Source organism: Populus euphratica, unplaced genomic scaffold, assembly GCF_000495115.2.
Source record: "Populus euphratica unplaced genomic scaffold, PopEup_1.0 scaffold28.1, whole genome shotgun sequence".
NCBI lineage: Eukaryota > Viridiplantae > Streptophyta > Magnoliopsida > Malpighiales > Salicaceae > Populus > Populus euphratica.
In genome coordinates, this window is record NW_011499862.1 from 804,208 (window position 1) to 826,251 (window position 22,044).

Sequence of the window (22,044 nt, forward strand, 5' to 3'; positions counted from 1 at the left end):
ACACACACACACACGTATAACAAATGGGCCTTGACCTATTACTTATCAGCCAGCACCACATAAGTAGGCCCAATAAATTCTATTTGTTCAAGCCCAAAATATCTCTCTTTCAAATCAAACCAAGCGCTCCATTATATAGCCGTTAGAAAGCAATGAACAGCTCTCTCACTCTCTTTAATCTAACGGCTATCAAATCTCACCCTCTCATTTCAAACTTCAAATTACCAATTTTAAACCCTAAAAGTCTTTCACTTCTCTAATTTTTCTTTCTCAATTTCAATTTCAAGGCCTACAAAATGACTGGTACTATCTCTTTCTCTGTCGATTGGCATCAATTCTTGATATTTTTTTATCATTCTTGATTGATATAATGGAAATTTCTCAATTTCTCTCAGATCTGACGGTAGACATGATCGAAGAGATCTGTGATCGTATCCAAACTGTTCAGATTTCTGATTCCTATCCTTCTCTTTCTTCCACCACAGGTCAAGAAAATAGTTTTAGTTTCTGCAAATATGATTCATTGAAATTGAAATAAAACTAAGGTTTTTTTTTTTTTTGAATTATTAGAGATTATTTATTTAATTGCTGATTTTTTTTATTTTTGCTTCAGAGGAAATCACAGAGACTGAAACTATCGAAGAAGGTTTGTGAATTTTGTGATTTTCTTTGTTAATTTCATTTCAGCCCTTCAATTTTGAAGAAAATTTTAAATTGAGTCATTTCCTTGACTTGCTTCTGTTTAAACCTAGAAATTGTAATTTACAATTGTTTGCTTTATTTGTTTTCGAATTCAATTGTGACTTCTGACATCAGTTGTTGATATCTTTCTAATTCTAGGGTTTCTAAAATGCCCAAATATTTTTTCGCTTTTTCATAAAATTTAATTACAAAAAAAGAAGTTAAAATTGAGTTAAATTCGGCAGTAGTACAGTAGACATTTTATATTCTTTCTTGAACATGTTTTGATTCAAGATCTTTTAATTTGAATGGTTTTTTTTTTTTTAAATGAATTTTCAGGAGAAACTATTAATTCGGAGGAAGAGAACGAAAGTAGCGGAAACAGAGAAGTTTCTCCAACTCAAGGACCCACTCTGCCAATTTTGCAGAAAGTTATCCATTTGAGCAATAAAATCCAGGTACAACTTTTGACCTGTGTTGATGCTATAATAGTTGGAGGATAAGATGAATTAAGAACTTGTTTTTCGTAGAAATTAGTAAAATCTTAAAATTCCTGTCTTGAGCTCAACAGAACCTACAAAAACATTGTTTTTTCCAGTAAATTAGGATTTTGCATCAAGTATGCTGATGGCGTTTTTTCACTGTAGAGTTTGAAGAAAGAACATGCAAGTCTTTCTGATCAAGTAAAGACTGCTAAAGATTCAGTACCTGGTCCTGACGTTTTAGACAGTCTTCAGAAATTCAGTGAGTATTGAATAGTGAATTGACTTTGGTTTCTTTTTTTCTTCTTTAATTTAAATATTTACTTGATGGAATATTGGTGACAGGTAATGAATATGAACTTTTAAAGAAGAAATATTTACAAGAGTTGTCTGAGAGGAAACGACTTTACAATGAGGTGATCGAGCTTAAAGGGAACATCAAAGTCTTCTGTAGATGTAGACCACTAAATCAAGTCGAAATTACAAATGGTTCTAACCATGTCGTTGAATTCGACTCCTCCCTTGATAATGAGCTACAAATCATTTCCTCTGATTCTTCCAAGAAGCAATTTAAGTTCGACCATGTTTTTAGGCCTGAGGATAACCAAGGTGATCTATATATTGTTACTGTAGAGAACTTGTTATATGTTATTTGCATTATTGAAGCATCTAATCTCTTATCTTAATGATATGCAGAGGCTGTTTTTGCCCAAACTAAACCAATAGTCACTTCAGTGTTGGATGGCTACAATGTCTGCATATTTGCCTATGGGCAAACCGGTACTGGAAAGACGTTTACCATGGAGGGCAATCCAGAAAACAGGGGAGTCAACTACAGAACATTGGATGAGCTATTCCGACTTTCCCAAGAAAGAAGCGGTGTTATGAGATATGAGCTGTTTGTTAGCATGTTGGAGGTTTACAATGAGAAGATAAAGGACCTCTTGGTTGAAAACTCCAACCAACCAACTAAAAAGTTAGTTTAGTTTTTTATATGCTCTGTTAATCAAACTGTGTTCATTTGTCAAATTCTCTGGCTGCAAAAATTTTATACTGATAATTTGCTACCAGACTGATATATGATTCTACTTTACTTTCTGATGAGGGAAATTATAAATATCGTGCTAATTTCCAAGAAAAGTAGACTGTGGAAATTATTCATCAGCAGGATTTTCATTCGAGTTCTGTTTTTTTTTTTCTTGCAAAAGATAACTGATAATAAATTGTGTTAGACGAATCAAGTTTGTTGAAATTTTAGTTTTGTCTATGCACGAACGAAAGGTTGGAGATAAAGCAAACAGCTGAAGGAACACAAGAAGTCCCAGGACTTGTGGAAGCTCAGGTGAATGGCACGGAGGATGTGTGGGAGTTACTCAAGTCTGGAAGTCGTGCTAGATCTGTTGGATCAACCAGCGCTAATGAACTTAGCAGCCGTTCTCACTGGTAATAATAGACACACACTTTCTTCTTCTTTTTTAGTTTATTTCTTTGTCAAAACAATTGTTTTGTGAACATTGATCCTCGAAGTTGAAGATGGTTTTTTGGATTGATAAATCCCAACTATGCATGAATCAAGTCAATGGTTATGGTAATAATGCCCACAATATTGTTGCTTTGCAGTTTGCTGCGAGTAACAGTAAGAGGAGAGAATTTAATAGATGGGCAGAAGACAAGGAGTCACCTTTGGATGGTTGATTTGGCTGGTAGTGAGCGCGTGGGAAAGATTGATGTTGAAGGTGAAAGATTGAAGGAATCACAATTCATTAATAAATCTCTTTCAGCACTTGGTGACGTTATCGCAGCTCTTGCATCCAAAACTGGTCACATTCCCTACAGGTGGATCTCATACACACTTGTAAACCTAGCAATCCAATTACTCCTGTAAACCTACTATCCAATTACCATTCTAATGAAAAGATTCATTCTCGTTGCTTATCAGGAACTCAAAGCTGACTCATATGCTACAGAGCTCTCTAGGTGAGCAAGTTTGACATTTTTTTTATGGTTACTGAACATTTTTTTACCTTTTTGTCAATGAAAGATGCCAAGTGAAATGTGAAACGCAGGAGGAGATTGCAAGACCTTGATGTTTGTCCAAATAAGTCCGAGCTCTGCTGACGTTGGAGAGACCATTTGTTCACTAAATTTTGCAAGTCGAGTGCGGGGAATTGAAAGCGGTCCTGCTCGCAAACAGGCTGATATCTCTGAACTTTCCAAATACAAGCAAATGGTATGTATTCTTCTTGTACTTTGATGAAATTTCTTTTATTCCAGTTTACTTCGTCTCGATTCAGATTTTTCTTTTTTTCAACTACATATAAGCAGGTAGAAAAATTAAAGCATGATGAAAAGGAAACAAAGAAGTTACAGGATAGCTTGCAATCATTGCAGTTGAGGCTTGCTGCCAGAGAACATATCTGCAGAACTCTCCAAGAAAAGGTAATGATAACTGAGGTTCCATTTTGCAGCTGCTTCTCATATATTATTGTTAAACAAGTTGTAAATTACTTGAAACATTTTTTCTCTTGCTTTTATTGTTCCCTAATTTGGCTTCTATAAAATTTTTAGACTATACAAGGTAACTCTTTTCTTCCAACAGGTTCGAGACCTCGAAAATCAGTTGGGGGAGGAAAGAAAAATCAGAATAAAACAAGAAACAAGAGCTTTGGCAGCTGCTTCTCAGTCTACGAAACAAGTAGTAGAGAAGAGCAAAACAGACAAAAAGCCACCTCTGGGTCCTTCAAAATTCAGGATGCCATTGCGAAGAATCACCAATTTCATGCCTCCGCCATCTCCCCTACAGAAACAGAAAACCACCCTTGCTAACTCTGCTGTATCTTCAATGCATGACAAAGAAAACAATTCAAGAACCACAACGTCAGGGACAAATGCAAAAGGCCTTATGAAACCCAGGCGAATGTCCATTGCAATCAGACCTCCTCCTCCAATGTCAACACAGGTTTTTCAGCCAAAGAGACGTGTATCCATTGCTACCTTCCGTCCAGAGTCAACCTCAAACATAAGCACGCCTCTTCAAACCTCTCGATATAAGAACGGGAATGTAGTTGGCAGGCAATCATTTGTCAGGGACCCAAAAAAGCCAAGGTATTCAAAGCTGTTTTCTCCATTGCCAGAGTTCAGGACTGCATCAGAGATTACACCTATGAGAAACAGTAGTAGATTCATGGGCAGTCCTCCAACACAGGCAGGTTCATGGAAGCCGAAGCACCCAACAGTAGTTGCACTGCAACGAAAATCTTTGGTGTGGAGTCCGCTCAAGTTGAGGAGCATGCAAAATGCCCGGAGACCATCTTTGTTGCCTTCTCGGCCATCAAATAATGAGGTGCAATGAACCTTTAGTAGTAGGACTATGCTTTTTGTCTTAATCGCCATGCTCCATCTTTTCCTATATAGATTTTATCTTCTCCTCTGGGTTTTTCTCGCAATTGTATGCTTCTTGCTTACTTTATAACTCAATGTTCAGTGACTTTTTTCTCCATCTTTCCCACATCAGAGATTGTCGTTTTTACAAGGATATGGAGAATACTTCATCAGATGAAATATGCATAGTGCTTGCACGTTGTTGTGAGCGAGTTTATAAGGTTTGTTTGAATTTTAATTAATTTTAAAAACTATAAAATCCTTGTTATTTAGACCCTTTCTTCTTCTTCTTCTTAATATTAATTTACAGTCAATGGGCCGTGCTGCGGGTAGATAAAGTTATTTTCAACACAAAAAAAAATATACACAAGTATTTATTTGTGTTTTTTACACTAGTAACAAATTATAATCACAAATAATAAAATTAAATAAATCAAGAATTATTTATAATAATAAATACAAAAAAATTGTTAACTAAAACTTAAATTAAAAAACTAAGAAATAGATTTTTATCAAAATATATGCATAATAGATTTAGTTGTAGATCTTGAAACATAAATAATAAACCTGATTGTGCTTATCAAGATATCCGATGTCCTAACATACACCATATAGACTCAGTAGTAGATTTCAAAACATGGAGAATAAGCCTAAATGTATTTAATAATTTTATTTTTATAATCAATATTTATAATTAAATCTCATAATGAATAAAAAAAATCAGGTGAGATTATTTTTTCAAACAAAAAATGTTCAGTCGTCTTTATATGTTTCTTAAGAGAAAAAAATAATTATAAATTCAAAATATCACACAGATTCAATGATATTTTTATAAAATAATTTTTAGAGAAAAGTTACATTGAATAAATGATAAAATAGTATATATATATATATATATATATTCCAATTAATGTTTCATAAAAAAACATTCAATTAATGTCTGGTAAAATTTTTCATTATGAAATAATAAACATGTTTATTTCATTATTTGTTTTCTAATTTTTTTAAAAAAAACTTGTTATTTTCTCTCTATAATCTTTCTCCAACTAGTTTTATTTCATCAGTTTAATATATATTCACACTTATTAAACCCAGTTTGGTTTGGGTATAAAAATAAGCTAACTTAATGCTGATTTGACCTAGCTGAAAAGTTAATTTGTGATCAATTAGTTTAAGTAAAATTTAATTATTTTTATTATTTTTTAAATTAAAATAATATTATTTTAAATTTTTAAAAATTAAAATAATATCATTTTAATTTACATATATTAACATATTCAATCATTTTAATTTACTTGAATTAACTAACCTAACTCATAGCGATATCATGTGTCAAGCCGGGTTTAAATCCATGTTGCAAAGTGTAGGTTTGCATAAAGAAAAGGGATAATCGAGGATGGCATAAAAAAAACCAAGAGTGTAACGCAGCAAATATCCCATTACCCCTAGATTGCTGTAGTTTTGGCGAAGATCTCCGGCTGGAACAATTTATTTACTCAATAAATAAATAAGAGTAGAAGACTCCAGTTCCAATTAATGTTCCATAAAAAAACATTTCAATAAATAAATAAGAGTAGAAGACTCCACCCAGATTAAAAAAAAAAAATCAGACAATTACATGTAAAATTAAATTATTATGAAGGCCAAGGAGTAGTAACTGCTCATCATTCTATTCTTCTTCTTAATTTTTTTCCCATCATTGCTAAGCCTTTTTAATCAAATACACTAGCATACATGAATGAAAAGACTCGATTGAAAATTTTATGAGACTTCAAGGATCCAATTGATATTAGAAACAAATATTCCAGATTGGCTTTGCATTTCAAATGGGTGTTGGGAAAATTTTGAAATTTTTTTAAAAAATAAACAAATATTATTTTAATGTATTTCTAAACAAAACATATTTTAAAAAGAAATCATTATCATATATCCATAATTTCTACATATATATAGTTATTGGTGAAGGGTAAATAGAGATAGCATGACTAATTTCATGAGTGAAGCAATAGAAATTTTTTGAACACATCTTATGTATGAGTCACATAGATTACGGTGGGAAAAGACATTGAAGCACAACTACCATTAACCTTCATCATATATGTGGGATCAAATTCATACATTTAACAGTCAAAGTGGTTCTCCTTGGACAAGTTTAAGATTAAAAACATGGAAAATCCTCAACCTAACCAAATTCAACACCATAAACTTGGCGGGGAACTAAGATTTTTGTTCACAAGAACATTGGATAGTGACGATGTTCTGGGTTTAACTCTAATTGGAGATTCAAAAAACTACTTACAAGGTCTACCAAAGCCATTGCTAGATGAAATAACCAGAAGAGGGCTAGGGCTTGACATAGAAGTTTGCACACCACATATGACACATTGGTTGACAATTCACCATGAAAGGGCAAGCAAAAGCTTCAAATTGAAGAAAACAAATAATTGGGTTGATCTTCTTACCAGAAGTGGGATTAAAATTGGTGAAAAAATTGCTTGTTGGGCATCATACAACGCTGAACAAGATCCAAATGGTATCTTAAAGTTGCTGATTGAAAAGGTAAGTGGTATTTTTTTATAATCAAATTAATTTTGAAAATTACACCCATCCATTTTAAGATATTGAGAATGCAATCAAAGTTTTTTTTTTTTTAAATAACTAAATTGTGGATTTTGTTTTTGAAATAGGTCTCCACTTAAAAGGATGGTGGTGCCTATTTAATGGGGAAGGGTTAGGGTGGTGAGAGTGGAGGGGATGGGGCTAGTCACGGTGCTAGTAATTTTCCTTAACATATTCGAATAAATGCTGCTTTGCTGAAAGTTACTTTCTGGTAAATAAAAAGCCTTTAGGCTACAATAAAGAGTTTTTTTTTTCTCCCAATAAAAGGCCCAACTTAATTACTTTTGTGGTGCAAATTTTATTTATTTATTAACTTTCTAAATTCATTATTTGGACATAGAAATGGCTATACTAACTAAAATTTGCTTAAATATATTTACAGTTCAATTTTTCACTTTTATTTGATAATCCTTTCAAATATACTTTAAAATCATAGTTATTAAATATAATTTGACTCAACTAATTTATCTAATAAATTTATTAATTCAGATCGAATTAATTTCAATTTAAATTATTGTTTATGTTGATTTAGGTAACCATGATCCATGATTAATTTTTATTGAATTATAAAAAACCAAATTACACTTAGAGTCAAGTTTAGATGTTTAAATGACAAATTTGAAACAACTATAATGGTGGTTTTGTGTAATTATAAACGATATGTCGTTAGAGAACGCAAATTAAATTCCACTCTTTTGTTCTCCTCCTCCTTCTTTTTTTTTTTGATAAATAGACATGGTTGTATTTAATAATTTTATTTTTTATAATCAATTTTTTTTATTGAATATGATAATGAATAAAAAGACTAATAAAAAGTGAATGAGATTTTTTTAAAAACACATAAATATTCAGTCATTATTAATATGTTTTTTAAACACATTGGATAATATTGTTATAAAAATAATTATTTATGTTTTATATAAATGAACTTTGTTTCTTAAAAATAAAAGATATTTATTTTTAGATGTTACTTTTAATATGTATAACCTTGCATAACATTTATTTTATTCAATTGATTTAATATATATCTATTTCTATTAATCATAACATTTATTTTATTCAGTTGATTTAATATATATCTATTTCTATTAATGTTGAATTAAATAAGAATTTGATTTTGATAATAAAATTATTAAACACAACCGAGTTAAAGATCAGTCTTATATACAATCATAATTTTTATTTATTTATTAACATATATAATTTTTAATTTATTTAACTAGTACATGCATAAATTTCTCAATTCATATTTATATAAAAAATTAAATTACAATTTTTTTATTATTGAAACAAAAAACACCCGATTCACAGCAGAACACGATCGAAATAGCTAATAACAAATGAAAGGAAAACATTGTCATTATGGATATTAACAGTGCTTCTTCTTCCTCCTTTTTCATAGTGAAAAATCTGTGCTGCTAGTAAAGTAACTGGTTGTGAATAGAATTCACATGGTTAGGTTACGGGGAAGCAAACATTTCATGCATGTATCATGCATTATGCTAGGCCAACTCTTTCACGCATAATTCCTCTTAAGATTCATTAATTACCATGGCCGTAAAATTAAATTTATCGATGAAAGGACAAGAGACATAAACAACCAAGAACATGGAACTGCGACCACTTCCAGTTGACGAGGAACTAAAACATTTATTCACAGAAACTCTGGTTCCAGATGATATGGTGGACTTAACTCTTGTTGGAGATTCGTATGCTTACTTAGCTAGCCTGCCAAGACCAGTCTGCGATGAAACGGCTACAAAAGGACTGCAAATCAAGATGCATCCTCCTAGTCAAAGACTGGTGACAGTCTACTATGAAAGTAAAGACAAGAGCTTCAGATTACTGAGAAATGATTGGGCTGCCATTGCCAAGGAGAGTGGTTTTGAAGCTGGTGACAAGATTGCTTGTTGGGCATGCAGCCATGGCCTTGGTGGTGACTTCAGTTTACTAATCGAGAAGGTAAAAACACGTAATTCTTGCAATCAAGTTGGTTTTATGGCCCCTTTCATCAATTTTGCAGCAACCACACTGTTTTTTTTTAAATAGCATCTACTTATTAACAATGTGCATGGCTTTTGTCTGAAAACAGGTTACTAGTGACATTGAATGTGGATGATGATCGGGGCTGAAGACGACAGCGAGTCGTGAGTTGTTGATGATATTCTACGAAAAATAAATGCTAGGAGTTTAATGTTAACTTGTAATAAAGATATGGGTTATTACTATGCTGTAGGTTTCTTTCTTTGTTTGAGACATAAAACGCCCAGAGGGTAAAAGCTATTACTAGCTATCGGAATTGTTCTAGCTATCCTTGCATACGTGGCATAATTTATTTTTTATTTTTTAATTATTGATATTAATATATTAAAATTATAAAAAATATTTAAAAATTATTAATTTAATGTACTTTCAAGTAAAAAATAATTTCAAATATATTTTTAAAAATAGAGACTACCGCAGTATCAAATGAATGAATATATTATCTAACCTTAACCTTGACGAGGAACCTCTAGCATTGTACAAACTGAGGGACCATCTCTCCAAAAAAATAACTTTGAGGCCCATTATTTCTAAATTAGGGATCTAAATAAAAATAATAATAAATTGAGGGACCATTCCCACAAAAACCAAAAAAAAAAATTCAAATCCAATGTATAATAATCCCTTCAAATCCCATCCAATAAGGCCCAAGATCTCACCGTACAATTCCCCTATTTGTCATGTGGACGGTGATTAACAACAAAAGGAACCAGTATATAAAATTAAAAAATTATAGACAAAAACATCTGATTGGCCAGCCCTCCTTTATATTCAAGTTTCGCGGCAATATCTCTCCTTCTCTCTCCAAGAGCGCCTCTCTTTCGTAACTTTAAAATTCTCTTTTATCGCTCTCTAAGAAATCCCTCTCTAAAACACATAAAGTTTGTACCTTTCTCTCTCTACAACCCTTTCTTCCTTCACATGGTTCAGACCCAGATAGCAATTGCCCAGAATCTGTAAGTTTATACTCTTGGATCTGTGAATTAGGGTTTATCCGGGGGGGATTTTGAGGGGTTTTATTAGGAAATTCTTTTTTTCGGTTTCAATTTTTTATTTAACTTTTTCGTGTTCTTGTTATTTCTAAGAGTGTTTTGGAAACGGTTTTTGGATTTTAGTGGAATTTGAAAATTTGAGGGTTTTGTAGTGTATTTTATTTGAATTTTGTTTTTTTATAATTTTGGTGGGTTTTGATTTATTTTTCTTTTTCTTTTTTTTGAAAGCGTTTCTTAATCTCTTTTTTTGAAACCCGAAATTGGGGGTTTCTGGAATTTTTATTGAAATTATTTTTTTGAAGTGTTTCTTTAATGGCTTTCTATTTTTGCAGTGATTCTTTTGGTTTTATTTTACTAAATTTGATTTTTTTTTCATACATATAATTTTTTTCTTTTGATTTTTTTAAAAATGATGTGATTTTGACAATTATACACTTTACTTAAAAGTTGAATTTTTGTGGTGGGTTTTTTGGTTTATTGCCAGACCGAGGTTTTAAATGTAATTTGGGTGGGAAAATATTTTATACAATTAGTGCAGCTTAGTAAACTCCAACTTGAGTCTACGTATCCCAAAAATAGAAAGAAAAAGGAAATAATTTTAATATCTGGATTGTCTGTTGTGTGTCAAATTATGGGAGAAAAGATCTTCTTGCTATGTTAAGGGTTTTGTATTTTTATTATTAATATATTGGATGGTGTGAATTTTGATGGTTATTGATTTCCACGTCAAAACTTTAAGCAAATTGGTTTGCTAATCTGTTCACTTGATTTGTTGCAGATAGATAGATCCTTCATGGCCCCAACAAGGAAGAAAAGTGTGAATAAGCGGTTTATGACTGAGGTATCGCCTGAAAAAGAAGTCAAGAGTTCAAGCAAAAATAAACAGCAGGCGAATGGGGTGAGAATTGGCTTTGTTTGTTCGTGTACTTACACCATTTTGTTAACGATGTGATTGACTCTTTATGCTTCAGTTGTTGGCTGAGTTATATTGTTCGTGGAATTATGTTAAGACTTAATTTCCTTATTGTCATAGCTTTGTGGTACATTGATCATGATTTAGCTATAATAGTGAAATTGAAACAGTTCTCTATATTTTTCTTAAGCAAAGGCTGACAGAGTTTTCCTTTCTTTGTTTAGCAAATGTGTAATGTATCTTTTGTTTTTGCTCTTTACTTCTTCAGAAGTTATATTATGATATATAATTATATTAGCATTGACTATTGTGCTGTCGCCCAGAAGAAGAAATTGTCTGATAAGTTAGGAACTCAATGGAGTGAAGCAGAACTTCAACGATTTTACAAAGCATATCGGGACCATGGAAATAACTGGAAGAAAGTATGCCTTATGTGTTATTGCGATTCCTTTCCATCATTCTACATTCTTGGGTTCTATTCAGTGCTATAATGTTCCATGAAATGTAATTTCTGTAAATTAAGTGCATCATACACTGAAAAACAATCATCTGAATTTTTGATTTTTTTTTTGTTGATGATTAGGTTGCTGCTGAAGTGCGCAACAGATCTGTGGAAATGGTGGAGACACTTTACAGTATGAATCGGGTACTTGTGTTCGGCTAGCTTAACCAGTCACTAGGCTCACTGCTTACACATCCTAGTTGTTGTTGCTGCCTTTACAGTATTATCACACAGTGATAATGTTTGATGCGGTTTTAATGGAATCCGGATCTGCTGAACCTTTGTTATCCAGTGGCCTCAACTGAATACGTTTTATATCTAATTGGTTTATGGTGTTGAACATTTTTACTTGATTGATGAATTAAAATTTGGTGGGCTTATAATATGTTTAAGAACCTTAACTCTTGAAATTTTATGTATCCAAAGTAGAACACAAAGTCAGTTGCTTCTATAACTTTGGATTTGATTTGCCTAGAAGAATTGTCTCTTTGTCAGTCTTAGTGTCCTTGGTTAACAACTTCACCCTTCCACGTTCCATATTTTTTTCAGGCATACTTGTCTCTTCCAGAGGGAACGGCTTCTGTAGTTGGGCTTATAGCTATGATGACCGATCACTACAGTGTCCTGGTATGCTGCATGAAACATCTGGAAGTTCAACTGAATTTCTAGTTTTCTTTTTTTTTTCCCCTGGGGATGGGGAGATCAGGGAAGTGCAAAATTATAATTTAATCATCCAGACACTCTTAGATTTATGGCAGCCATGATGTTTATAGCAGACATGGTGAGGAATACTTTTAGAGTGACAGCATTTGACTGAAAAAGAGATAGATAATTTAATGCATTATGGGCGTTTACAGTAAGAATTGATCACAAATTTGGTTAATATCATTATTAAGTTAAATAGTTAGCTGCTTGATAAACTATACGTGGCATTTTGATTTACCTAGTAAAATTGTTGTAAATCCTGATTTTGTTTTATTGTCTGCTGACAAAGCAAATGCTAATTGCATGGATCTGGATGGTGAACTTGCAGGAAGCAAGTGAGAGTGAACAAGAAAGCAATGAGGTTCCTGGAGTGCTTAGGAAACTTAGGAAACGTAAGCGGCCAAAAGTGCAGCTTAGTGCATCAAAAGAAGATCTCCAGCAGTCTCACATGGTTGCATCAACTGATGGATGCTTATCATTTTTAAAAATAGCATATGGTAAAATACTTTGCTTATGAAAAACATTATTTTTCTATGTTTCCAATTTTTCCTCTCACCTCACTTTGTTATGATATTTGGAGCACCTTTTCCTTTATTACGACTCCAACATCTATGCATTAGATGGCTCATGCATTCTACCTGTCTCTTTTCACATCCATATTTTTTGCTGTACAAACATTCCCTTGTTTTTCAGAATTTTTTTTTCTAAACGAAACTTTTGATGAATCCAATCCATTCACTGTTTTTACCCTTATTCTTTCAAAGATTTTACTGCATAAACTGTGACCTTAAATGGTTATATGCTAGCGACATCTAAATGGTTTAGCAGGATACTATGGTGGGGAGGCAATTTCCAGATCCTTTCTTTCTTTATTAATATAAATGGATAGAAAGCCACGATTATGAAATATCAGTATGGTACAAACTTTGGCGCAAAGCAAACAGAGTAGTTCGCTTACTTGTTTTTAGATTTTTTAGCAGCGGAATGAAATGTCGCATTCTGGAGACAATGTTATCTAGGACATTGAAGAGAAGCACAGAGAATGAATCATGCTTTGATCCACAGAGCTATAATTTCCTCCAGTTGTCATCTACATGGAGCAAGTTTCATCCATATCCTATTATTGAAATTGATACTGAATCCTGTGGTTATAATGTCCACAACTCCAAATAGAATTGTATAGGGATTGGATAGAATAGGATCTAATTTGACTCTTACAATGAAATTACAACAGAAAAAACTTTAATTTGTATAACTTGGAAGTTTTTTTCATGAGATTTTCTTTAATTAAGCTTTGGTACAGAAATTGATTTGATAGGGATCATGCATCTCAATTTTTTATCTGCAGTGCTCCTTTCCTTTATCCTTCTAATTTTACTCATAAATATTTGAACTCAACAGAATAGCAAATGTGTGATATAACTCTTTCTAACTACAGTTATGACCATTTGAAGTGTGGGTTTTATTTTCTGACGTATTCAAATTCATATTTAGGCCGTCCACTTCATTCAGTTGGGAAAAGGACACCTCGCTTCCCTGTCTCTCATCAGCACAAGAAAGATGAAAATTATGTTTCACCAAAGAAGAAGCACAGAAAGTCAGAGATCAATGCTGATGATAATGATGATGAACATGTTGCTGCACTGACATTAACTGAGACATTGCAGAGAGGAGACTCTGCCCAAGTGCCTCAAACACCCCATAGAAGAACAGAACATATGAAATCATCACCTGTTCAAAGCTGGGATAAGATGGTATTTTACTGGAGACCAGTTTTCCATTGTTACTGTTACTTTTGTTATGCAATATTACAACTTTCTTTCTACTCAATTGGTTTCTTCAGCCAGAATCATCTCCAGAAAATCTTTGTGATGCTTCCATATATGAACACTGGTCTGAAAGTGGCACAGGACGTGGGGGGGATGATCTTGCCTATGTGAGGGATGCAATATCCTTGGCAGAAATGGAAGGTATAGGTACTGTAGAAGTTCACCGAAAAGGCAAGAAGTTTTATGGAAAGAAGGTAAGAGTTGAGAAGATCAGAAATAGTCAGTCTGGTGGTGGTGGAGAAGCATGTAGTGGCACTGAAGAAGATCAAAAGGTCAGAACTTTGAAGGGAAAAGTTGAAATTGAGATGTCTAATGCAAAAATTGATGAGCCTTCTTGCCGGGGCCAAAGGAAGAGAAGCAAGAAACTTTTCTCAGATGGTAATTTTGTTCTTTCATACTTGATCCTGAGTGTTACACATAGATCTTCAAATCATCTTTCCTTTTCATGGGTGAGGAGAGTTATGTGAAGTGCATGTTTTCATCATTAGATCACCATTTGTTTACTGAAAAGACTATTACACTTTTGTTTTTTTCTTAAGTTGTGAAGTTGGAAATATTTTGCCCTTATATTGGAGCAAACTTTGTTCCATATCTCCTGAGAATTGTATATCTTGCAATGGCTCCTGTATTTTTTTTCCCCTCTCTGCTGACATTTGTGGATGTGAAGCTATCTAGTTAGGAGTTTTATTAGAATATAGGGTTCAATACCGGAAGTCTACCCTAAGATGATGCGAGCATATGGCTCTTGCATTCAATTCTCAGATGACAAATTAATACACAAAGAGGATGATGCTTATAGTGGAGACTATGGAGTTTCTTTCTAAAAAAGAACAAATAATAAAAACTGTCTTGTGGGAAATTCAGGAAAGTTGTTTCCTGTAACATGGTTCTATTTATAGTAAATGCTTGGACCATGTCTTGAGTATTTGGAGTCTATTGGAGGTTTGTCATGCAGGAGTTTTAGACAGACTTCTATCGGGTTTGGGTTTGGGTTTCTAATTTCCTATTATTTGGATTTCTTCTTTGAAGAAGCAACCTTTTGAAAGGTGTGACCAGATCTGATTGCCAACTTGTTTATATTCTGAACATCGAGAACCTGGATAACCTTTTTTATTGTTGACCCAGAGTACCCAAGATATTGGGGAGGGTTCCTGGTTATGTGAACTGATCTCCTATCACCAGATGGGTGTGATGTAAACTGCTGTCTTAGGATGTACTGTTTTCCCTCCCCTCCTTTTCATATCATATCATTTGGCATGGTTGAATGATCAAGCCAAGTATATAATACCAACTAGCTTAGCCGGTAAACCTCTAGGAGTTCTACCAGAGACTTAGGATCGACACCAGCTTCACCAATGCATGGGGTTATGTATGGGATGGTGAAGTATTGTGATTTTGATTGGGAAGCCTACTGTTGGAAAAAGGAGAAGAGAGAAATACATGTTACCATTTTTAACTTGTGAATTAACTTGCTTCTCCTATCTGTAATCCTGTTTGGTTATTAGAATGTTTATGACGTGTCAGTGTTGCTTAACTTATCCCATTGCTGACTTTGTAAATTATATTTCTTTTTTTATTTGCAGATAAACATGATGACTTCATCGGCCTTCAAACATTGGCTCTTGTTTCTGCAATGGAATTTGGTAAATATTAAATGCATGTCTAGTTTTATACATGCTTGCATGAAATGACATAAATATATTGAAGGGCAACGAGTAATTAATTTATTAACATTGCATGGCTTGTCAAACAATTGTGTGCTGAATGACAGAACAATATTGATTTGCTAGGAGTGATAATTTCAATAACACTTTAGTGCTGAAATCATTCCTGGAAGACTTTTATGCTGAATTCCTAATGTTGGAAATTCTTAAATTTCAGCTTAAACAGCGCAGCACTATTTTTATTCCATCAGAATACCATTTTCCCTTCATGGAAAATGTAGTCAATAGCTTATTTACCTTCTTTCTTCTTTTACTTCCTATTTCTTTTGAAGAATGCCCCCCCCCCCCCCAACACACACACGCTTGCGAGTAAAAGGGATGAGGAGGGTGAGTAAGAGAAGATAAAAAAACAGATTTTGTTATCAAGCGAACTCTGATGTATGCTTCATGTAGCTGGTATTTTTCTGTTACATATTTGGTAAATATCAACAACTGCTCTGTTGATTTTTCTTTTCTTTCTAAATGATTATAAGCAGATATGGGCAAACGGATTATTTTCTCTTATTCATGTAAGAGGGATAAAATCTATTTTGACATGCTTTATGCTTGGGTCTATTCCTGCATGTGGGTCTTGGTTTGTTGGTAGCTGTGGTGCTATTCCTTTTCAAATGTGCTCAAAATGTAAGTCCTTTTTTTCTCTTTGAATGTTTGTTTTAGAATCATCTGCCCAGTTGGATGAAGAAAGAACTGCCCAAACTGAGGACGACAAGTGCAGTGTACCTGAATCTGCACCAACTAGTCATCATAGAGAAAGAACTAAACTCTCCAGGCAGAAAGAAAAGGCAACAAGTGGAGTTGATGGTATAAACTCAAGAAAATATAAGCTTGGAAGATACCCGCTAATTTCTACTAAACCTGTCTCTGAAGCAAATAAACAGCCTCAGTCCATCAGCAATGGTACTCTGAAAAGAAAACGCGAGGCTTTGGTATCAAAGGTACACACATTTTTTCATTTGTCTTTTTCGTTCATTCATTAATACCTCATGGCATGCCATTTGATTAAATGGTTGATTTCCATTGGATACACAATTGTTATTGATTGCTGCAATTTTGATACACTTAGTAGCTTGCCTGAGACGAGACTTATGGTACACTTTGAATATGGAATTTAAGTTTTGGTTTTTTCCTCTATGTAAATGCTAATACATGTGAATCCTTCAAGGCATAAGTATGTTTGAAATTTGTTAGGTACTGCTACCACATTTTATTCTTTCTCTTTCTTTTACTCTTTGGTCATAATTGGTGTTTGTCTCCATTCCATATGAACCTGGTACAGGTTCTGGATGACGAGGAGATTACACCTGTGGTTAAAGGCAGACACAGTGGTCAAATTTCTTCTCCTTCAAAACAATTAAATTCATTAGAATTGCCAGAGGGTCCTTCTTTCAGTGGTGATCAGAAAAATGTGCCAAATGATCTAGCAACCGCACAAGTTCCTGTTGCAAGCCAAGTTATCTTACCAACCAGAAAAGGAAGCAGACGCAAGATGGATTTAAAGAGAGCAACGATCCCAAAAGTGGGGAAATCTTCTGTAAACATCCAGAAAAATCAAATTAATAGGCAAGATGGAGCAATCCACCTAAAGGTGAAATACTCCATGTGTATTTCTTTTTATCCTAGTTTTCAGATTCTTAGGGGCTCATTTACAAATGTTCTTGTTGTTTTCTGGAATTACAGGACAAGCTTTCTTGTATATTATCATCTCCTATGGTTCGCAGATGGTGTACATTTGAATGGTTTTACAGTGCAGTTGACTACCCTTGGTTTGCTAAAAGGGAGTTTGTGGAGTATTTAAATCATGTTGGACTTGGGCACATTCCAAGGCTGACTCGTGTAGAATGGGGAGTCATACGAAGGTTTGTTTTGTTTTCAAATCCTGTTAAGCATATTATAGCTACATTTATGGAGTGTAAACTAAAGAAACTTTCTTCTTTATACAGTTCTCTTGGCAGACCTCGAAGGTTTTCTGAACGTTTTCTACATGAAGAAAGAGAAAAGCTCCAGCAGTATAGAGAATCTGTGAGAAAACATTATATGGAGCTTCGTACTGGTTTAAGGGAAGGACTTCCAACAGATTTAGCAAGACCTTTATCAGTTGGACAGCGAGTAATTGCTATACATCCCAAAACAAGAGAGCTTCATGATGGAGGTGTACTCACTGTGGATCATGACCAGTGCAGGGTTCAGTTTGATCGTGCTGAGTTAGGAGTTGAATTTGTTAAGGTAGTTGCATTTTCTAATTTAAATGTCTTCTTATTTTTCTTACTTTCATAGTGTTTACAGTACTTTGATTTTGGTATTTTTGTTTTGCTTTTTTTTCTTTTATGCGGCACAGAGTAGTTTGCATTTGAAAAGATCTTTTGGAAGTTGGAGTGACATGAGACACAGATATTCTATGTAGTTTTGGTAGAATTTGCTTGTTCTATGCTGATACAGAAATTGGCTTCAAATGTTCTGCTAATGGTTCATTGGTTTGTAAAATAACAAGCAGTCATCAATTTGGTTGCCCTCTATGAATTGTTCAGCAACCTTATGACATCCTAGTTTATCAAGTGAACAATGATCAATTCCCATAGAAATTTGTTGTAATGCCAATTGAAATTTTGTGGACTACAAAGATGAGTGGTTGCAGCCCATAACATGGGTTGTACTGGTTCCTCTGCAAATCACTGGTTACCACAATTTCTGGTTAGTGCTTACCGGCTGGGATTGATAAATATTTTTCGCCTTTAATCCACCTGATATTTGAGCTGCGCTGCCTCTACAGGCTATTTGTAATTGTTAGGTAGTTTGGCCTATTAAATTTCTCTCGTTTATTTTCCTGGAAGTAGTAATTTAGCAAATTTCATGTCCAAATTATTAATGATTAGTCTTCAAACAGTCTTGTTTAGATAAGTAAACTGCTTCTTATAAATTTATTTGAATTTACACTTCAAGCATAATTGGTTTGTTACCTACTCTTTTGTGTTTCTGCTACATTTCTTCTCATGATTTAATCCCTGATTATTTGTCCATTTTGTTCATAAGCCATCTTGAGAAGAAAGTAAATTTGCCAAAGCTAGAAACTACAATATTTATCTGAGGAATAGCCATATCCTTCATCTATTTTATTTTTTTTTTATAAAATTAGCAGTCATCTCTCCTTCGGGAACAATGACAATAAATGTTTTAATGTAGGATATAGATTGCATGCCTTCAAATCCACTGGATAACATGCCAGAAGCTCTTAGGAGACAGAGAATCTCTGTTCTGCCCAGGGGAATGCTAGTGAATGGAAAGTCAAACGCGGGAGTGTTCACTGCAAGTGAACATCTGAGGAATGCACTGAGTCCCAAGAATGCTTTGGTAAAGCAGGCTCGGGTAAGAATAGCTATCCATTGAACTTCAGAATAAAGGTATTACAATATTTTTTATTTTCAAGCATTATCACTGTTTATTCAGGTCGAGGTAAACTGTGCCATCCCGCTTGCCAAGGGAGTATCTACTGAGATTGTTAATGTACAAGGAGTCTGTAGTCAACCTTCTATGGTAGCTCAGATCCAACCAAAGGAATCTGACGTACAAGTTCTATCTGAACTGAATCGTGCTCTTGATAGAAAGGTATACGATTAAGCTATATACAACCTCGTATACTCAGTAGAATAACCTGCAACACTTGTGATGCTCTATTATGGAACAGATGTTTGACACTATCTTCCATAGTATAGGGAGGGTTTGCTTTTCTTTGGTATATGATTTGTGGCAAACATCAAATATTCCACCAAACTATTGGGGTATTATCAATTTTACCACTGAACTTTTTTGATTTCTCAGTTAAGGACTTCTATTGGAATACTTAACAAAAAAACATTAAGTTCCATAGTCCTTAATTGAGAATTTCTAAAAGTTTAAGGGTAAAATTGATACCAAATTTTTTTTGATGGTAACATTGAGTCTATTATATAGTCGGGTGGTATTTTTGAGGTTTGCCCATGATTTTATTCTACAACTCTTCCAGCTTTGGCGCAATGTTCCTTCCATTTTCAGATTATCCAGATTAATTGTCTTTTGGGATTTGCTTTGGAAATTATATGCCACTGATCCAACTGGTCAGGAATTTCCTGTAGAAGAGCACAACATAAAATCACAACTTTTACTCACCATCTTGGTCTCCTGGTTTTTGCAGTTTTAGCATTCTTACCGTTCCTCCTTGCCTTGATTCATAATCATACTTTTGTACTATCATGTATACAAATGTAGTCACTCTAGGATTTGCATTAAGTTTGTGACTATATTGTACCCTTTCTTAATTATAGGAAGCGTGGTTGATGGAGCTTAAAAACACAAATAATGACATAATGGAAAACCCAAAAAATGGAGATAACTATTTAAAATATTCTGAACCTTTGAAGAACTTGGCTGCAGTACTGGTACAGCTAAAGGAAGCTGGTGGCCAGGCATGCGCCTGTGCTTAAATGTGCACATGCTTGATTTGATTTGCATGTTTGCTTTCAGATTCGTCTGTTTTGATCTTGCCTCAACCTCTGATCCACTTTGTTTGTCTGACAGGCATCTTCTGCTTTAGTCCATCTGAGGCAACATAATACTTACCCTGTAAACAACCTGCCTGCTTGGCTGAAACCCCCAGCCAATTCCTGTTTCTCTGGTACGCCAAGACCACATACTAGTTCATTTGTTTCTCAAGAATCAGGATCTGCTGTACTTGAGATTGTCAGAGGCTCGAGATTAAAGGCACATAATATGGTAGATGTTGCTGTCCAGGTATTCACGGTCTTGCTCTCCCCATTATTCTGTACCTGCAGATGGATTTTAAATGTGTTCGACAGCAATTCTCAATTGAAATCATTTTTCAATTCAGCAATTAATGATGAAAGGGGTTCTACAATCCCTTGATCATGACCATTCATTTAATCTTGAAAAACAATCTCTTTTGTGGTTCTTCTCGTACATTAATATGAATATATGATTGATGGCACTGGCATTTTTCTAGCAATGCATAATGTACAACATTGATGATTGGTGCTGCAGAGTGAGCCTGTCACACAACCTGTTAGATGGAATTCAGCAATTCCTAAGTTGGGCTTGTGGGATTTTTTTATTTATTTTTTCTTTTTGAAATATTTTGAAACTCACTCATGCGCAAGTCCTCTAAGATACTTCTCTAGAGGTTCATTGTCCTATATCTGCTGGTTTCGAGTAATATGTGTAGCTTGATGTTGTGTTCATTACAGTATAACCAGAAGCATATATCCCATTGATCTAGTAATTACTTAGTGAGGCAATATTTATTGCAGGCAATTTCATCCATGAAAGAAGGCGAAGATACCTTTGTGAGAATTGGAGAGGCTTTAGATTCTATGGATAGAAGGCATTTGGGATCAGAATATAGGGTACAAATGATCAGGGCCCCAGAGGGTGCCAGTGGTGGTTTACGTCTTCAGAACCAGTTGATTCCCAGCACGGCAGAGCCTCAGGTTAACAGTAATGCATCTAGGCCCCAATCCAATGATTCTGACAAAACAGAGACAGTAATTCCTTCAGAGCTTATATCATCATGTGTGGCTGCTTTGCTCATGATACAGGTAACTTGGACATTTTGTACTGCCGTGCTCTTTCTTGGATGGAATATTTTTATTCACATCAATTTCCTCTCATACTGTGCTTAATAATTTTTAATAATATGCAGACATGTTCCGAACGACAGTATCCTCCATCTGATGTGGCTCAGATAATTGATTCTGCTGTTACTAGCTTGCAACCCTGCTGTCCGCAAAATCTGCCAATATATAGAGAGATACAAATGTGCATGGGAAGAATCAAGACTCAAATACTAGCTCTAATACCAACATGAATCTGCTGTCTTCTGTTGTCCCCTGCCATCAACCCTTTTATATATGGAATCTTGGTTTCAGCTTCCCAGCATCTCCAAACACCCCCCCCCCCCCTCCAATCCTTATTTTTTTAGGTAATTGCTAATGAGGATTATCAATCATAGAGTTAATAATATCCCTACAAGGTAGATTAGTTCTCTCTCCCCTCCATTTACCTATCTAATTCTCCCTCTAACTAGAATGCTGTTATCTTCAGCGAGAAAATTTTGCTCCTTTTCTATATTTTTTTCTCTTGTAGTTTTTGTTTCATTTGAATAAAGGGAAGAAATGGTTTCTAGAGAA

At 34.2% G+C, this 22,044-nt stretch overlaps 3 protein-coding genes and 1 long non-coding RNA gene across 5 annotated transcripts; 3 read left to right on the top strand and 1 right to left on the bottom strand.

Annotated features, from left to right (window-relative positions):
* Positions 1-166: 166 nt before the first annotated feature.
* On the top strand, positions 167-4,776 carry LOC105125047 (P-loop containing nucleoside triphosphate hydrolases superfamily protein). The gene is made up of 14 exons (XM_011025332.1): positions 167-303; positions 396-485; positions 614-646; positions 1,021-1,139; positions 1,329-1,425; positions 1,509-1,772; positions 1,860-2,139; positions 2,445-2,606; positions 2,784-2,999; positions 3,103-3,140; positions 3,230-3,393; positions 3,489-3,602; positions 3,763-4,506; positions 4,678-4,776. The coding sequence occupies exons 1-14, from the start codon at positions 297-299 to the stop codon at positions 4,720-4,722; spliced, it is 2,373 nt and encodes a 790-aa protein (XP_011023634.1). The 5' UTR covers positions 167-296; the 3' UTR covers positions 4,723-4,776.
* Positions 4,777-8,704: 3,928 nt separating this feature from the next.
* LOC105125049 (uncharacterized) lies at positions 8,705-9,335 on the top strand. The gene is made up of 2 exons (XM_011025333.1): positions 8,705-9,125; positions 9,256-9,335. The coding sequence occupies exons 1-2, from the start codon at positions 8,772-8,774 to the stop codon at positions 9,280-9,282; spliced, it is 381 nt and encodes a 126-aa protein (XP_011023635.1). The 5' UTR covers positions 8,705-8,771; the 3' UTR covers positions 9,283-9,335.
* A 656-nt stretch (positions 9,336-9,991) lies between these two features.
* On the top strand, positions 9,992-22,044 carry LOC105125051 (protein ALWAYS EARLY 2-like). Of its 2 annotated transcripts, none has more exons than XM_011025334.1 (18): positions 9,992-10,162; positions 10,977-11,096; positions 11,435-11,533; positions 11,695-11,757; positions 12,163-12,240; positions 12,647-12,815; positions 13,813-14,072; positions 14,162-14,525; positions 15,731-15,790; positions 16,529-16,806; positions 17,148-17,456; positions 17,549-17,727; positions 17,812-18,094; positions 19,049-19,231; positions 19,313-19,471; positions 20,420-20,632; positions 21,166-21,453; positions 21,558-22,044. In XM_011025334.1, exons 2-18 carry the CDS (start codon positions 10,992-10,994, stop codon positions 21,720-21,722), a joined length of 3,255 nt encoding a protein of 1,084 aa, XP_011023636.1. In that variant the 5' UTR covers positions 9,992-10,162; positions 10,977-10,991; the 3' UTR covers positions 21,723-22,044. The 2 variants fall into 2 exon arrangements, with proteins under 2 accessions (XP_011023636.1, XP_011023637.1); XM_011025335.1 differs by having other exon boundaries at positions 15,734-15,790.
* Positions 12,299-12,626, bottom strand: LOC105125050 (uncharacterized). The gene is made up of 2 exons (XR_842173.1): positions 12,447-12,626; positions 12,299-12,378 (listed from the first exon to the last, which is right to left on the bottom strand). It is a non-coding gene; the product is annotated as an uncharacterized LOC105125050 (long non-coding RNA).

Coding starts and splice junctions, on each gene's coding strand:
- LOC105125047 (XM_011025332.1), top strand. Junction 2,140..2,444: donor TCCAACCAACCAACTAAAAA/GTTAGTTTAGTT, acceptor CACGAACGAAAG/GTTGGAGATAAAGCAAACAG. Junction 3,141..3,229: donor TATGCTACAGAGCTCTCTAG/GTGAGCAAGTTT, acceptor TGTGAAACGCAG/GAGGAGATTGCAAGACCTTG.
- LOC105125049 (XM_011025333.1), top strand. CDS start 8,772: ATGGAACTGCGACCACTTCCAGTTGACGAGGAACTAAAACATTTATTC. Junction 9,126..9,255: donor TCAGTTTACTAATCGAGAAG/GTAAAAACACGT, acceptor GTCTGAAAACAG/GTTACTAGTGACATTGAATG.
- LOC105125051 (XM_011025334.1), top strand. CDS start 10,992: ATGGCCCCAACAAGGAAGAAAAGTGTGAATAAGCGGTTTATGACTGAG. Junction 17,457..17,548: donor ATGGAGCAATCCACCTAAAG/GTGAAATACTCC, acceptor CTGGAATTACAG/GACAAGCTTTCTTGTATATT. Junction 17,728..17,811: donor GAATGGGGAGTCATACGAAG/GTTTGTTTTGTT, acceptor TTCTTTATACAG/TTCTCTTGGCAGACCTCGAA.